The sequence below is a fragment of the Varanus komodoensis genome, unplaced genomic scaffold (assembly GCF_004798865.1).
Source record: "Varanus komodoensis strain SLA01 unplaced genomic scaffold, ASM479886v1 scaffold30, whole genome shotgun sequence".
Classification (NCBI taxonomy): Eukaryota; Metazoa; Chordata; class Lepidosauria; order Squamata; family Varanidae; genus Varanus; species Varanus komodoensis.
The window spans coordinates 9840127-9858065 of record NW_025335762.1 but is presented as its reverse complement, the minus strand read 5'-3'; the positions used below and the strand labels follow the sequence as shown (position 1 = coordinate 9858065).

The 17939-nt window shown below is 47.1% G+C and overlaps 1 protein-coding gene across 1 annotated transcript; it reads right to left on the bottom strand.

Annotated features, from left to right (window-relative positions):
* Positions 1–3219: 3219 nt before the first annotated feature.
* On the bottom strand, positions 3220–12041 carry PGAM2 (phosphoglycerate mutase 2). The gene is made up of 3 exons (XM_044437580.1): positions 11539–12041; positions 6231–6411; positions 3220–3436 (listed from the first exon to the last, which is right to left on the bottom strand). Exons 1-3 carry the CDS (start codon positions 11950–11952, stop codon positions 3267–3269), a joined length of 765 nt encoding a protein of 254 aa, XP_044293515.1. The 5' UTR covers positions 11953–12041; the 3' UTR covers positions 3220–3266.
* Between the last annotated feature and the right edge of the window lie 5898 nt (positions 12042–17939).

Here is a 17939-nt window from a genome sequence, read left to right as displayed (position 1 = left end):
TCATTTTAATGTGTCTGGCTGGCTCCCAAAGTACCATAGCCTGGAAGGCTGAGTCCAGGGGGACTGTCTTTTCTCTAGGAGCTGCTGATGGGCCATTTCAAGACCTGGTTCTCCCTTCAAATATATGGTGCCTTCAAAACAGACAACATTCCTCTGGCAGCCCTTCAAACAGAGGGCTTCCTTCTGTAAAAGAGGGTGTATTTATTTATTTTAAATGATTTGGCACCAACTTTAAAGACAGAATCCTAAAGATAAGGGGGCCAGTCACGGGGAGCCCATGAGTTCCCTTTGCAGAAGACTCTCCTCTATTCTAAGGGGTGCCTGGTCCCAAATTCAACTGAAAGATTAGGAATAACAAGAAGAGAGAGTCAGCAGGGGTCCTGAAGTTGCCCAACGAGAGTTGGCACCTGGACAGCAAACTAGTTCACCTGTTCACAACCCTCCACCAGTATCAAATCTCTATTGTATTTCTACTTAGAGCAATTATTTTACAATTTTACTGTAGATGTATATATTAACATATAAAGTTGTGAAAATCTGTGCGGAGTTTGTTGTTGATGCCGATTCATTTCCTCCATTTTTGGTAATGTTGTAAGCCGCCCCGAGGCTTCGGCGAATGGGGTGGCATAAAAATGTTTTAATAAATAAATAATGTGGTAAATGGCCACCTGTGCACCCATCTAATCTGAGCACCTCAGGAGAATAAGATGGAAGACTCTCCATAGAAAATAGAGCAAAACCAAGATAAATGTCGGTAAGGTCAGTGCTCACCTTGCAGAAGGTTGAGAAAGAACCGATACACAATCCTGTCTATCATGATAAAGGGAAATTAAGTGCTACGGTTTTCACAAAGCCACCTCGCTGGATATGACAGCTGCCCACCCCCACCATCCTTTTCAGCCACCAACACGCGAGGTCACCCACTCCTGTGCAGATTAAATCCTAGCCAATTTGCTGACAACATAAGGCTGTAATGACTCATACCAGAATCTGCTCCTTCCCACTCAGTCGCATCATAAACACTGCCCACCGAGTCTTTCTCCCTCTGTCTTTCCCTATAGCTCAAAATTGCCACTTTCTGAGAAGCCTTTGCTAGTAATTTGTGCTTGATGGAGCCCTAACCAGCTCTGCACATTCAGAAGAACAAGTGCCCAGGAATTCTGGTTTATAGACCAGAAACAAAGATGAATCATGCAGGCTTCCAGGGATAATTGATCTCTCTCCCATTTCCCTGTTAGATTGTTTTAAATCAATCTGCCTGTCAATCAATCAGGGGCACAGTAACCCACCTTGGGAATAAGGTGCATAGTATATGTACCTTACATACTGACCTTCTTCTCCCTGGTCCTCCAGACAGTATCCCAGGGTCCTGTACAGCAGAACCTAACTTGCATCCTTCTCTCTGCTCTGATTGCACTCCTGTTTTCGTTTTAGTTTGGCTTGTTTTGGAGTGCCATCCTAAGTGACTGATGATGATCCACTGATGTCCAAGTAGCACTTTGGAGTAATTGGCATGTAACCTGTTTTTTTTGGGGGGGGGGGTGGAAGAAATGCAGTGCATAACATCCATAAACATAGCTTCCCACACGTGACAGCTGTCAGTTTGTGAACTTCCAATTAAAAAAGCAAGTGGCAGAGGAGGGCTGCATGAAAGAGAAGTGGAGCGTAGGACTGTGTTTGCAAGAAGCAAATGATTTTAAAAGGTTGCTTGTCATACTGCCTCAACTCAGTTGTGGTAACCAGCCATTGTGACTTACTGTGGTTGTCCACCATGCTAAGAGTCCATAGTCTGTTCTTGGGTTTCCCCCTACCAAGATGGCTTGTCACATTCTCCAAACATAGAAAACACATTGTGGTGCAAGATCTAGAACAGGTGCGCTGTTGACTAGAGTGGCAATGTCTACATTTGCCAAACGGCTACCCAAAAAAGTGCAGCTGGTAGCTGCCCCAGCCCTTTTTGCATGGTGGAAATCCTTTGACGGCCACGGCAAACCAAAATCAGCTTACTGTCAACAAGAGCAACCTGTTCCTCCCTGTGGTGTCCTCTGAAACCCCACCAGGAAGAATGAGATGGAAGAAGCAAAGTGACTATGAGCCCAGCTCTTTGAGGATCTATAACAGCAATCCAAAGTTGCAATTGACTACAATGGGTTGCCATTACAGGTGAACTCACCCCATATTTACCCTGAAACAGTGTGATCCTATAGATTTTAAGCAGTGCGCTGACAGTTCTTTGTACCTTCCATGTTTCCACTTTCTCAAGCTGTTGTGCACTCCAGAAATTAGAGTTCTCAATTCCTCTCCTTTTTCATAAGCACTTACTTCTGACAGCTGTCAAAATAAAGGATTCGTTAAAAAAAAACTATCTGGCAAATTTCAGCTTTTTTCCCTTTTGCGGGAGGGAAATATATGCAGTTTTCATGAATTAGCATGATGTACGCTGAGTGTTGTAGGTCTTTTCAGTGTAGTAATAGGGGTTTTACACTCTGTTTTTCATCTCTGAAATGTTGGGACATTTTGATACCACCCAGACAGCTTCAGCCGTAGGGTGGCGGATAAATGAAAATGAGCTGAGCAGCAGGGTGATATCGTTGATCAGCAGCTGAGCAGCACAAGGCACCCAGAGCCCTGTGACCCCAGCCAATCTCACTACTAAGCTTTTATAGCCGTGCAGCAGGAAAAGATGGAGAACAGGCGTGGTGGCTTCAAATGACATTAGTCTCCAGGTTTGATTTAGTCACCAGGTCGCACTGGACTTAATTATATCAGTACGGAGTTAGGAGATTCCAGTGTCTCTTCTGTTGTTGCTGAAGAAAGATACTAACGCTCTTGCCTAGCCCCAAAAGCCTAGTGGGGAGAAAATTCAGAGATAAAAACAGGTATTCCCTCAATCCCCCCAGTTCTCAGTCTTATCTCCACAACTACAGGGCCATGAAGTAGGTTGGGAGCCTGCTACTGGCCCAAAGTCACCCACACTGGCTCCGTGGATGAGCGGGGACAAGACCCCAGATTGCCTGAGTCCCAGACCTGTGCTCTTAACCACTAAACTACACTGGCTCACATTTGGCCTAGTCCATTATAGTCTTTAGGTTTTCTATATTAAGGTTTACCTTTTTATACTGGCATTATTATGCTGTCATAATGCTTTTTGCACAGAGGTACATCTGGCACCTGTGGTTGTCCAGAGCTCCCAAATGACAGATCTCACTCACACCAAGCGGGGTTTTTCAAAAGTTTATTTCACCAGTGCCTCTTCCCTTCTCCTCTCATTTTTTGACCTTGCCCTGGGCTGCCACTGCTTCCATGGCCTTCCGCACAGTTTCTTCATCACCCAGGAACTGCATGGGCTTTGTAGGTTTCAGATGATCATCCAATTCATACACAATGGGAATTCCAGTTGGGAGGTTGAGTTCCATGATGGCTGCGTCAGACATTCCTGCGAAATAATGAAGAAGCAGGTCAGAAAAGGTCCTCAGCAGCATCTCCTCCTGCTCCTTCTCAAAGCCAGCCTTGTAAATAAGCTCACAATTTACTTGCATTGTCATTTTAAGTTAAAAGGTAGTAGCTTGCAACGTTCTGCATGAACCTTCTACACAGCTAGTTACCTGTTTTTCCACACTAACTTCAAAAAAGGGAAAGTATGGAAATGGAAGGTACTAAACTCTGAATGAGTAAGTTAAAAATTAATGCCTTCTACTAACTGGGGTGGTGGAAGAAGAATGAAGAGGTCCATCCCAGTCCACTGTTCTTCCTTGCTGGTTGTGCAGGCGGAGGCTTATCTTCCTTCATGGCTAGCATGGAAATCAAGTGGGAGGAAAGAGGTGATCCATTCCTCCCCCTACATCAGCCGACTCACTCACCTGCATGAAATCACATTTTATTGGAACAAGCAAGGATCAGAAGCCACAGCTTGATCTTGGCCTGTTTCAATAAACCACAGTTTGAACTAATCAGAGTTTCCTTGTTGGACTTGAAGATGCAGTGTGGTTACTTTAAACCAGGAAATGAATGTGTCTGGTCTCCTTTTTACAGCCATGTCTAATGAAGGAAATGAGGTGGGGAGCATGCAAGTCCAAGGTTTGTTCAACTTGTTCTAAATCCTGGTTTCTCACTGTGTCCAGTCCTGCCTAATAAGGCCAATGACTATGAATGTACCATAAGCCTCTTTTCCATCTTTCTACGACAGACTAATATAGCCACTCCTCTGAGAGATACGGAGTCCTTTTGTTTAACCTATGAGAGTTCTCTTTCTAAATATCCTACGAAGAGAAGCATCTTCAGACCAGTGAAAAGAGTGCAGAGCAATGTTGAAAACGAAGCACATATGATCCTTTTACTGCTTGTGGCATTCCAACTGAACTGCAAATTTGCACGAAAATTACTGAACTGTGAAGAGACCCAAGAAGGCAGTCTCAGCAGGGACCAGCAGAGGGCATTCCTGGAAATGGAGAGAGAACTGGAGTCGGCTTGCTTGACCTATCATGTCAGTGGCCTTCTCTTCCTCCTGAATTGTGAGATGCCTCCTTGGATTGCCCATGACCTTTTGCAGTGGGGTGCATTCAGAGAGGTCAAGGAAACAGAATCTTGGTGGGGCGGGGAAGCAGGTGGACAGGCAGGGCCTGAAAGTGAGATGGCAGTAGCCAAGCCTAGGAACCAGCCCTCCTCAGCCTTAAGTCTTGTAATGTGAATCCAGCCTGGAAATAGCAACACATCCTTCAGCAGGCCGCACGCCAAAGAGCACTTTGCTCTTTTTATCGGCTGTTAAAGATTCGGGTTTGGTCAGGAGCTGCAGAAAGTCTGAACAGAGAATATGTGGCTGTAAAACAACCTCACCCAATCTGGTGCCCCCCCATATGTGGACTACAACCCCCATCATCCCTGGCCAAGCTTTTGATGTAGTCCAACATACCTAGAGGGCTCCTGGGTGAAAAAAGTGGATGTAATCCCCTCCCAACCAGGGAAGCATCTGACGAAGAGGCTTCTACATTTCTCAGCAATGCTTCCTGCAGACAGGGCTTCCGGCTGAAAAAGTGCGGGGCTGCTTCAAGCAGGCAAAAAGAGACTGCAGAGGTTCGAGCAGGAAGCGGGATGGGTGCATAGCTGGGAAGCCACAGGCCTGGCACTCTGCCTGCCTGCCTGCCTAAAGGTCAGCCGTAACTGATCGTATTCTCCAAGATGGCCAAGACCCAGCCGCCTTCGGTACCCTGGCCTCATGGACACTCTGAAAGCACCCCAGCAAGGTCACGTCTGGAGCTGAAGAGGCTGTCACTCATTGGGAAACCTTCTGTTTCGCTGGGGCAGGAAGGACTAGAACCTTGGAGAGCATAGCAAATGGTGTAGCCCAGCCTTCCCCAACCTTCTTCCTGTCCAGATGTTTTGGACTCTCCCATCAGCCCCCCAGCAGTGTGACCGATGGTTAGGAAAGATAGCAGTTGTAATCTGAAACATCTGCAGGGTACTAGGTCAAGGAAGATTAGTGCGGGCAATACTGAATTAATTAGACCAATTGGCTGATAAAGACAGCTTCTTATCTTCTCTGTACCTTCACCAAAGACCCTGCTTCAGGCTTCTCTGAACTTTCCCCTCCCTTTAGATGTTGTTGGGCTCCAACTCATATTAGTCTCAGCCAGTGTGGGATGATAAGAGTTGTAGTATGACAATATCCAGGGTTGCAACAGATTCTCTATCTCTTCATCATGGTTAAAAACAATAATAGCTCACTACCTTACCATCCCAAATTCTGTGATAGCAAGGGCTGAATTTCACGAAATGTATGGATTGCAATGTAGAATCTTCACACTTGCAACCCCACCGTACCTGTTTTGCAGAAAATGCTTGTTCCATTCAGTCACAGAAAGTGGTAGAGCTCTGCAGATCACTGAACCCCTGGCACTGATAAATTAAAGTTTTGCTCAGGCCCTTTCAGATGCATTCCTTGCACACTTACACATCTGTCTTTATAATGCCAATGGCTAGAAACTTGATCTCTTTTCTTTTAAGGATCTGGTATTTTTAGAGAATCTGGCCTCTGAACACTGCCACCTCTGCCCTTACAACATGCAGTTGTGGAATCCTTCATGTGAAGTTGCTAGAAACCAAATGAAGAGAGGTGGGTTGGCAGGTTTCCCTCATGGCAACACTCCCCGTGCTAGAAACAAGACAGGTGGGGTGGAAAAAGGGAAAGAAACGTTCATCGTGGAGTGACAAGGGATGCAGAAGGTAGCTCTTACCTTCCAGGTGCTTGACAATCCCCCGGAGGCTGTTACCATGGGCAGCAATAAGTACCCTCTTGCCAGCTTTGATCTGGGGTGCAATTTCATCATTCCAGAAGGGGAGGGCACGGGCAATGGTGTCCTTGAGGCTCTCGCATGCCGGCAGATCCCCAGGCTTCAGTCCAGCATAGCGCCGTTCCTGGACGGAGCCGAAGAAAAAAGGATAAGGGTGAGAGTGGTGGGGTTAGGAATTTGGAGTCAGGGTAGGGTTTTGAGGAGTAATGGCAGTCCAGATTTGCAAGGGCAGGACAAGAAGAATATAGAGATGTTTATGCGTTTATCAGCTACAGGTTTATTGAGGGCAGCCAAAATACATATTGAAGGGAGATCCTGTGCCCACAATTTCTGTTCAACACCTGTTCAACAATTTCTGTTCAATAAGGCAGACTGCAGAAATGTCTTTTCACGCATGCACACATACACAAAGAGCGAGCGTGCAGTGAGATTTAGGGGAGGTAACTTCTGATGGATTTATAAGAAACTGTTTTTTATTTGTGGCATTTTTAATTTTTTTTAAAAAAGTACAAATACAAAAAATCATATAATAAAGAAAAAAACAAAAAATACGCAAAATGAATGAAAACACGTGTCATAGTGCACCCCCTCCACCGGGACCAGGGCTGCCTACTAGTTCTTTTCTTTTGTTTGTCCACTTTTTCAGAAATACCCCCTTCCATCCAAAATTGCAATACATCCATTGGAGGTGTAGTACCCTCCTTTTTATTAATACATGTTCAATAAACAAACCCCAAACATGGTTAAAATCATTCTTCTTTCTCTCTCCTTTTTCCACTTTTGTGGCATTTTGTAATGATAAATTCCATGCTGCTGCCGCCTTCCCACCCACCCTGCATGGTTATGAATTCCAGCAGTAGCATGATGGATAACGAAAAGGGCAGGTTCTCATTCTCCATCTCCAAGTGGCCTTTTGTGCATTCAGGCACATGGGCTCCGTGCACACGCATGCAGCCATCTGGGAAGCTTCCAAGGCTCGGTTTTTTCTATCTAGCAGGAGCCCCTCCCCCAGCCCCAGCACAAAGGAGGGGCTCCCACCTGATACTCGGTTTGATGGAGGTGCAATGGGTCCCTGCGCGCACCTACAGTAAGCACTTGGGCCACCAGAGGGCGGCACCGAAGAGGGGAAGGAAGGTGGGTTTCTGTGAATACGCAGATCGAAGAGCAACAGTTACAAGCAAGCAACCTGCCTTTCTTCTCTGTAGTCTCTGGCATTGTACATATGGGCAACCGGTGAGCTTACCTCACGGAGGCAGCCAGTGCTAGTGCCAAAGAGCCACTGAGACAAGACTGCTCCTCTAAAGGCAAAGTCCACTCCGGCTCACACATGGAAGCAGCCGTGCTTCCCGAAGGATGACGGGTTCGACCAGGTGGCAGCCTTGCTGAGGTCAGGCAAGGATACGCCAGATAGAGAGTCGTGGAGGCCGCTGTTGCTTGCATGGAGTGAGCATGCGTCAGCCCCAAGTGCTGGAGTCTGGCTAGCTCACAGGCTAGGGAAACTGCGTTCAGGACCCCTCTTGCCAACCCACCACTGCAAGGAGATGGGTAGCCCCGTCTTCCCCCCTCTGTCGCACATACAGTCTTGGTGAATGGCGGACTGGTTTGGTCCTAGATTTGTAAAAAGCTACGGCCCTTTGGGCATCAAGGGAGTGCCATCCCGTCTCAATCAGGCCTGACAGTGCCATGAAGAAGGCTGGCAGGATGATATCCTCATTGAGGTGGAATGCAGAGACCACCTTGGGGAGGAAGGAGGGGTCAGGGCGGAGTACTGCTTTGTCTCTGTGGAACATGAGCTATGGCAAGTCGACCCATAGGGTAGCCAGGCAGTCTTTCGTGAGAGTAGCTGCCAAGTCCACAGTAGCCATAGGTGCAAAGGATTTCTTTCTGAGGGCTTAGGAGAGGATGGATACGCTCCAAGCCAGTGTTGCGGGTAGGATTGGTGGGACAAGGTTCTTGAGGCCCCGAGGGCAAGCGGTGGATAATGATGGGTGAGAAGGTGGAAAGACCTTGAACCTGACTGTGGAAAGGCAAGGTCGCGGCTGCATATGCACAGATGGAAGCTGTGTTGAGGCTGTGCTGGAAGAGGGAGTTTAGGAATAAGAGGATTTGCTCTATGGCCCAGGCAAGGGACTCAGATCTGTGCTGTGCCTTTGCATGGTAAGAGCATTGTGTGGTCACCTTCAGGGCCACTTCCGGGATTGGCTGGAGGTCCTCGAGAAGGTTACCTAAAGCAGTGGCTAGGGCTGGCTTCTGCAGGCTGTGCATCAGTCTCTGGATGGAGGACAGCTCCCTGCTCCTAAGAGATAATGTCAGGCATGAGCTGGAGGTGGAGGAAGGACTCGGAGAAGTGGAGATGATGGAACCAGTGCTGCATGGGCCACCAGGTGCAACGAGGAGGCAGTTGGTCCGGCCATGACAAATCCCTAGGACCTTCATGGGCAGTAGAAATGTGGGGGGGGTGGGGGGGTGGGGGTAACATGCAGGTGTCCTGGACCAGGTCTGGAGGAAGGCATCCTCCATGGAGCTTGGATCTGTACCCACTTGGGAAGAGAAGGGTCAGGATGCAGCATTGTCTTGGGTTGCAAAGAGGGCTATCTGAGAGCAGCCCTGTTACGCCCAGAGTGCTTTCCAAACTCAGTAGTTCAGTTCCCACTCATGACGTCTCTGGGGGTGTGGCTGAGGGCCTTGGCTAGGGTGTTGCTGGCACTGGCTCCATGGGTTTTTTTAGGATGAGGAAGAGAGAAAAGAGTTTGCAGAGGAGAAGTGACAGGGAGTAGAAGGAAGGAGAAAGAAGGCAAACAAAGGTAAGTGGACAGCTACAGAGAGCAGGGGAAAAACTTCCTGATGTACCCACAGTGCCAGTCAAAGGACATGCTGAGGCCTGGCCAGGGGAGGGGCTCCCGTCAAGTAGGAATAATTTAGAGCTTTGGAGGCTTCCCAGACGGGCTGCATGCATGCATGTGCAGAGCGCTCATGTGTGATGCACACAGACCACAAGGAATTGTACGAATTGTAGATGGTATATTCATTGCACAGAATGAACAAATGAATAATATAGCAAACATTTGGTATATTAAAGATTGATTGGTTGATTGAATACATCAGACAGACTCGATCAGAGGCTTCTAGTTCTTCTGGCATTGTAAATATGACAGTTCCTCTCTTCTATCCACTAACAATCCCCACATTTGGCTGAGACTGGAGTCAGGATAACCAGAAGCTAAAAGGGAGCTGCTTAAAAAGCTTTTAAGGCACAATTGTCTACAAGTTTAGACAGGGGAAAAGTTCTACAATTCCCAGCATGCTCCAGCCAGCCTGGAGTTATAGGCCCTTTTTTCCTGTCTGAATTTGCATAGGATTATGCTCTTAGTCTAGCATCTTTAACCATATGTGGAGTTAGTGGACTACAGTTAGGGGCCTGTAGTTTCTAATCCCACCTTTCCTTGTTTGATTGAAAATCTGGGGGAGAGGATGACTGGTGCTCTCGCTGTCTCTCTCTCTCTCACACACACTCTCAGTAGCTACAGATATCTTGCAACAAGGTGTTTAAAAGGGCCATTGTGCTTCCCACCATCCAGCTCCACCTTCAAGTCCATTAAAAATTGTGTCTGCAGAACAGGCACAGGGAGAAGATATATAGGTTTGCACTAGGAGACGTCCATGCAATTTGCAGTGGATGAGCGAGTGTTTCCAACTTCCACTTGTTGAATAACAACAGCAAAACCTATTTTCCTTCTATGTAGCCTGGGCTCCTGAACTCAAAAAAGTCTTGGAGGAAAACAGGAGCAAGTTTGTTTGTGCAAACATATACTGAGAAACACCTTGTTCTTCAATTCTACCCAATTTCTGCTAAGACACGAGTTTGCACCCAACTCTGTCCACTTATCTCAGGAGAAGGAAAGCAGTACATTTCACAAGCCTAAAGTCCGTCTGCCATTGCTGTAGAGATCTGAGGCTCCTTCCTTCCCATCAGGCTTATAAGCCAGAACAACCTTCATCAGCTGCAAGTGGAACCAGAGGGCAACCCCTAAGAACTACACAGTGAACTGCTGGAAGGCACTTGTGCCAGCAGATCTCCTTCTGCATCTCATTTATCACATGCATAAGCTGCCTTTCCTCCAAGGGGCTCAGGGGAGCATGCACAGCAATCCCTCATAAGCTGCCCTATCAGGTCGGCTCAGCCCTGTGAGAGGCTCGCTCAATGAGCTTCATGGTTGAATAGGAATTTGAACCGAAGCCTCTAACCCACACTGCAAACGAGGGGTGAGCAGAAAGTAGACAGGGATCTGTTAGTTAGCAGTAAATTAGCAAGAGGTTCCACTTAATCTTTCTCTAATGGAGAGCAGCAAGTAAAAACTCCTCCTCCGTCCCCATGTCTAAACAGAATGCTGGGGAGCAGGGAAACAGCTTCAGGGCTGAGATATGAACGGGTCATAAATTCCTGGGCTGAACATGTGCTCAGAGGCACCCTGGTATGCCTAGGCTTACTTGCTCCGTTCCTTTGCACCTAGTCTCTGGAGGGTAGGCTTCAGGGTTCTAATCAGTGCCTGAACCTGTCCATCCCTTCAGCATGGTATTGTATTTAAGAGTGCTGGACTGGGACATGGGAGATCTGGGTTCTAATCGCCACTCCGCCAGGAAGCCCACTGGGTGACTGTGGGCCAGTCACGGCCACTCAGCCTAGCCTACCTCACAGGGCTGTGGTTGTGAGGATAACATGGAGAAGAAGGGAGAAACGCGCAAGACACCTTGGGTTCCTTACAAGAGGGAGAAAGGTATGATATAAATGCAATTTAGCGACAATGATGTTATTTAACTCACCAATCTTCACTGTTTTCCAAGATGGAGCCACTTTGGCTCCAGGCATTACCATTGGGGTTGTGTGTGTGTGTGTGTGGGGGGGGGATTTCATGGACCAAGGGTGCCATCTTCTCTTCCCCCACCAGTAAAGTGGCAGCCCACCCCCCCTTTCAGGAGATGAGCGGCAAGTCTCCTGGCCACCCACCCATAAGCATCATCTGGTAGCCCAAATCACATCTGTTGCCCATCACTCAAGCAAATAACAAGGCAAAGGCAGACAGTCCTGCCGAGAGCGAGCAATTGCTACAAAGGGACATGGAAAGTGGGTGAGAATTGGGCAGTGGGGGCAGAACCACAATTAGGGTGAGCAAGACTTGGGCGAAAGAGCAGAACTCTAACCACTGCCCCGGGGAAGCTTTCTTTCCCTGGGCAACCTTGCACCAGCACTGACCTTGCTGATGACTTGATAGTAAGGGTGCTTTTCATCCATTGGAGGTGGCGGGATGTCAAAAGAGCGCCTCCAGATTTTGACCTGCTCCTCCCCATGCTTGGCCGCCGTCTCAGCCTTGTTGAGGCCTGTCAGTCCCCCGTAGTGGCGCTCGTTCAGGCGCCAGGTGCGCACCACGGGCAGCCACATCTGGTCAGTGCCTTCCAGAATGGACCAGAGGGTGTAGATGGCTCGCTTCAACACCGAAGTGTAGCAGATGTCGAACTCGTAGCCCGCATCCTTGAGCGCCTGGGCCCCACGCTTGGCTTCTTCCTTCCCCTTCTCGCTCAGCTCGGCATCAAACCAGCCACAGAAACGGTTCTCCTGGTTCCAGGTGCTCTCACCATGCCGCACAATGACAAGCCGGTGGGTTGGCATTGCTCTGATGGAAAGGAAGGCAGACTGTGTGCCTCAGCAAGGGGCCGGTGCAGAAACACAAACTCAAGCCCTTCCCTGAGCAACCCACACTCAGAATGGTGACGCGCCTGCTTTTTATGCTGCCGTTTCCCCTGCACGCTTCAGTCCTTGTAACCAATCTGTTCCTCTTTGGAGCAGACTGACAGCAGAGGCAGCCATTCACAGGGACTGGGCAGGGGCTTCAGGCTGAGGCCTGCCAGCAAAATATATGAACAAGGAAGCTCTCCCTTCTCCTCCAGGCCAGAAATAGCCCAGGGCTTGGCACTGCTGTGACCTTTTATCTGGAGGCCTGCTCTTAAAGGAGGTGGGGAGTAAGGAATGGGATTGGAGCAGCCCAGGCTCTGTGGATATTGCTTGGAGTTGAGGAGGGAAAGCCACCTCCTTTTTTCCAACTGGCACTTACCCCCTGAGCTCAGACATGCCCAAGGCCAAGCACAGAGGCCTGTGATGAATTCCCATGTTGCCACTTGCTCCAGGTTTCTGAAGACTGATGAGAAAGAGCTTAGGTTCGGCGCAGGGGGAAGATACACAGGGCTTGCAGTCTAATGCAGAGTGGGGAGGGGTGGGGTCCAGGGCAATCTATTAGCCACTCACCCCTCTGCTCATGCAGACCGATATACTTGGGAGTAAGTTGAGCTTGTAGCAGTGAAGCAACGGGAGGGAGACCTTTCAGACAAGGCCCACTACCTGCACGACCTTTCACCTGACCTTTTCTCTCTGGGTGGCTGGAAGGACAGGGCCCAGAGGGAGCAGCCAAGCAAACAGCTGAGGCCACTGTGACAGCAGCAAAGAAGTAAGAGAAAGGACAGTGAAGGCATCCTCTCCAAACCACCCCCACCCCCGCAACAGGACCTCCACACAGGAGAGGGAGTATTTCAGAAATGCATTGACTTTTGCAAGAGTTCCTCTGGTAAATTCTGGAGCAACGCCACTTCCCTAGGGTGCCAGAATACAGAGGGCCTTATTTGTTAGCTTGAGAGGAGAGAGAGAGATAAAATGCAATGCAATGCTGAATTCTAGTCAGACTCCATTAAGCTGTGCGATTGCTTTTTACTTTCCAACTGTCTGTTGTATCTCTGTGCATGGTGTAGGCACAAGATCCACCTTCACACACCAGTAATCCTAGATTGCTTCTTCTCAAATACATCATGCCTGGGCCAGCAACATTTGTCTGCTTTTAGGACTGCTAAGAATTATACAGCAACTAAAATATCTCTGAAGGAGAAAATAACCCAAGCCATTACAATTAGCTTTCTTTCATCATATTGCTTGAAATAGCACTATGCTATTTTATTTATATGCTGGTCTTCCAGTAAAAATGCCCCCAAATTTCAAGCAAACTTCTCCGCTATTTTGTGTCACGCATGCAGAATTTCCCCATGTGTGACCCAAAACATTGGTTGGGACCCTGGTTTGTTAAGCATTAGTGTCTAACATACAAGTGGGGGGGGGGGTTTCATGGGTATGTGTTTAAGTATGTAGGGTTGCTCAGTGGAAAGGCTAATGTAACTTCCAACAGGCAAAAACCAGTAGCAAAAGTTTTTCTCATTGCTGCATTTCCATGCTGGGGAAAAGCTACCTGCTGAAATTCTGCTGATGGTGCAACTGCTAAAGATATTGGTACCCCACCAGTGGAATGAAGCTATTAATATAACCCTTCTGATACAACAAGGTCTCAATTTCTGAGCCTGTTTCTCTTTTACTCGCAACCTCTAACCAGAGTTAAGGGACTAGTACACCATGCAGTATCATCCCTAGTATCCATCACGGCTATCTCTCCAAATTTATCTGATATTTGCACAATTTCTCACAATATGGTCTACATGGGAGAAAACTTGAAATAGTAAAGTGAACTGTACTAATTTCTGACTGGAAATGACAGATTTTTAAAGCTTTCCTGGGAGAGGGGATATACTCGCAAATAGAAAGCTAATTCATCAAGAAAGTGTTGCGGCAGCTCTTTTCCCCAGGGATTTGTTGGGGGGTGGTATTTGTTTCTCTGGGGAGGACATTAAAGATTCCACCTTTATCTCTGCAGTAATATAGACCACTCTGTTCCCCCCATGATTCTATCATCTCTTTCTCTGACATGTGTAAATCAGGTCTATAGTTTCACTTCAAACGTCCTAGAGCCGTGTGGGCACTGGGTGTAGAAGGATCTTGCCTTGGGGCACCCCAGCATGCCTGCCTCTTGAAGGAGTAGAAATGCAGCATTCCTGGAGACACTGCACAGCGCAAAGGTACAGGAGATGAGGGGGAACTGCAGTTCAAGAAGGGACTGATGCTGTTGGAACCAGGGCCAGGTCAAGCCACTTTGCTGCCTGAGGCAAAGCAGGAGATGATGTCCCCTCCACCTTCCACGTACATGAGCTGAATGCTCAGTGAATTGAACCTTATCTTAATACTGATGGCCACGACTTATGGGGGCAGCAAACGATCTTGCAGTGTGTAGGGCAAGCTATGTGGAACATACGTTCTGTCAACCAGCATCTTACCACCACCAAGAATCTACTGCCTGAAGTAATGGCCTCACTCTCCACGATAGTAGGGCTCCCTCAATGAAGGGGAATGAAGTGCTAATATACCAACTGGTTGTACATATCCTCCACAGAGTTTCCATTAATATTCCCAAAAACATTTCTATGCTGTCCTTTGCAATAGCCTCAGGACACCTTCCAGAAGATAAGAATAACAATATAAACAACAGTATAATAGTATAAATATCATTAAAAACATTCATCAATAAAACAAATAAACAACCATATATCATTTCATAACTAAAGAAAAAGAAAGAAGAAAATGAAAGTGTGACTGTATAAAATAATATTAAAATTAATGATATTAGTTATCAAAATGGCGGTTAAATAAAAAGGTCAATACATATTGAATCCTGACCTACTGACATTGGGTGGACCGGAGGAGACTTGGATAAACGCGCAATGAAAGTAATCAAAAGATGCCATTTTCCAAACCCTGAGATGGCTCTTGTAACAACTTCCAATCTGGAGGTGCTTTTGTGCCCAGGTTAAGGCCCGTTTGCTTGTGCTAAATTGCCACTGATCTGCTCAGCTGTGCGACTGCTATTGATGTTTTCAGCCAATCATCTTGCAGCATGCAAATAAACAACAAGGCATGACCACAGCATTCCCACGAGACTGGCCCCCTCCATTATGTTCCATCACAATGGCCAAGGATGGAACGATGCACTTTCCATTACCCCCGGACTGACTCTGCAGAGTGAAGCCATACATGAAGGAGGGGGGCGATGACCAAAGGGGGGGCCAAATTTCGCTTTAAACTAGGCCAGTGTGGCTTGTCACAGGAAACTGGTGGGGAAGTTCCAATTATTTTTCTGCTGTCGCTACAATAGCAAATTAAATTGTGGAGAGCCAGTGTGGTGTAGTGGTTAACAGCATGGGACTGGGACTCAGACGATCTGGGTTCGAGTCCCCGCTCAGCCATGGAGCCAACTGGGTGACTTTGGGCCAGTCACAGACTCTCAGCCCAGCCTACCTCACAGGGATGTTGTCGTGGGGATAAGATGCAGGAGGAGAATGATGTAAGCTGCCTTGAGCCCTTTGTAGGAAAAAGGCAGGATATAAATCCAAAAATAAATTAAAAAAATAAATAAGTGGTGGCTGTGGTGGCCCTTGGCTGAGACCTCAGCTCCACTCAACAGCTCCCCACCCATCTTTAGAGATAGAAGATAGTAACACCCACTGCCTTACAGGATGAGAGCAAGGTGACATGCAAAAACAACAGTGGGGTGATACCTTTACCGGACTTTACTGGTTAGATGAAGTCACTGGGGCAGTGCGTGTGGGCTTGGGTGGACTCCAGGGGATGGTGGAGGAGAGGAGAGCCTGGAGGAATGTTGTCCATGGGGTCATGATGGGTTAGGCACAACTTTTCAACTAAACAAAATATCTTTATTAGCACTAACCCAAAATGTTACAAAGAAATGCTGGGGGTGGCCAAAGGGGGGCTGCTACATCTGCCTAAGGGGGAGAAATCTCCTGACATGGTTGGTCTTGCATCCTCCAGAATTCTTCTTTAGGCCGGATCTTAGAAAGAAAGAGTAAGAGAAAGGCATGATGCCAACACCCCCAAGTCCGCAATTTATATTGGTCTCAATACGGAGTGTAGGAGGGGCTGCATTTATCAAACTCTTGCCTTAGGACCTCTAGCAGGTGGTCACAGCCAATGTTCAGGTGTTCTCATAGCTGTGATCCATCCACTGCCTCTAATGGGGGGGGGGAGGTGTGTGCGCGCGCACGCGCGCGCACACGCAGAGGTTCCAAATTCATTGTAAGTGAAGATGAAACAGCAGAAGACAAGTAAGAATACTTGGAAAGGCATGTATAAGAGTATGTGGCAAGGAGGAAAGAAATCAATATAAAATTAGTATTTAAGAACAGAGTATGCAGTCTGCCCCTAAAAGCCTTTAATGCCCCCCCAGGACACCCTACCTTTATTGAATTTTCCTTTTGCCTATATTATCTACTCCTCCCCAGATAGTCCTACAGAGCTTGCTTATTCCCTGCCACCGCTAGCAGTGATGAAAGAACAATCTGACCAGGATTTTCTGGCATGTGCGCACGTCCATATACTTACATACATGCAGGTGTGTCTGTGTACATCCATGTGTGCAGCCCCCACCTTTTGCACCAACCCTACAAAAAGGTTGGCCAAAAAGGTTACGCACCACTTGAACAGAGGAAAGCTGGAGTCCTTGAGGCAAAGAATTTGCCATTTTGAAGGAGATTCAATAGCAACTTAAAAGTCTATCCAGAATTGCCAGGCGATAATGCTGAACTGCATCTCTGCTGGCATTTTGTGAGTACTGAGCCTCAGTTCATTTTAGTTTCCTCAAGGGGTCCTGAGGGGAGAACATTTGCAAACCCCTGGTGTGGACTAAAATAGGAAGAGCCTCTGTTAGGTTTGAAGTGATTTCAATTTGTGCCAAGGGCTACTGAGGCAAAGAAGCAATTGTGGCTATTCCCCCAATTAAAACATCTATTAAATAATATCAATGGTATATATAAAATCTAGAAAATCTATTTCTCAGCTTAAGTGGAGACACACCCAAGAGCAATAAAGAGCAATGCAAAAAACCTTTATCTTAGCAAGGCTGAGAATTTTAGGCGGGGCAGTAAGTAAAGAGTCCAAGATAAAGGCTATGAAATGCCTTGAACAACCAAAGAGAGTCCAGAAGCCAGAAGTGTTTGTTAGGTAAAACCTGATGGGGTAGAGAATCACTGCAAGACAGTCAAAACATAGATCCTAATAAAGTTTAAAGTTATTGAGCTGCACAGCAAAGTAATACAATAAAATGCATTGTGGCCTTTAAAATATGGGCAGAGGGCTTTTTGGTTATCTCACCACTTTTGCACACATGGGCCTTAGAAAGCTCTGGGAGCACGTTAATGTTTTAGCTGGCTATCGGGTAGGAAACCCAGTTGTATGGCTTTTTCCTCATATTTGCACAAATAAAAGGATTAGATTTTTTTAAAAAGAAAACTTATTGCCCATAAACCCTTCTTAGCCTACACTCTATAGAACTGTATACAAATATTGTGATCAGGATGCCAAAATGCAATTTTTGCTCCTGACACAAGCAGTATGTCCCTGATAGCACTAGGAAAGACAGATATCTAACAGATGTAGCATCTTCATAGCAAATGTTATCATTTGCCCTACAGCAAACACTGTGAAAAAGAATAACCATTCCACACACCCACCCTGCCTCTGTTCTGAACTTAGTGGCTGCCTCCACAGCTGTCTTTCAGTCCCACATAACTAGGTTTGGTTAAAACAGCTTCACCTGAGGTTCGTTCCTCCCTCTCCACACGCACAATCTGTATAGACTTCCATACTTCTTTTTGGGTTCCCTTCACCTTAGGGATGGATGGTTATGAAACGGTACAAGACCTCTCAGCATCAATGAA

Excerpts from the sequence above, each read along its gene's own strand:
- PGAM2 (XM_044437580.1), bottom strand. The coding sequence starts at position 11,952 with ATGCCAACCCACCGGCTTGTCATTGTGCGGCATGGTGAGAGCACCTGG. Across the intron at positions 6,412-11,538 it reads ACTATCAAGTCATCAGCAAG|GAACGGCGCTATGCTGGACT; the intron begins GTCAGTGCTGGT and ends GGCTCCGTCCAG. Across the intron at positions 3,437-6,230 it reads GATTGTCAAGCACCTGGAAG|GAATGTCTGACGCAGCCATC; the intron begins GTAAGAGCTACC and ends ATTATTTCGCAG.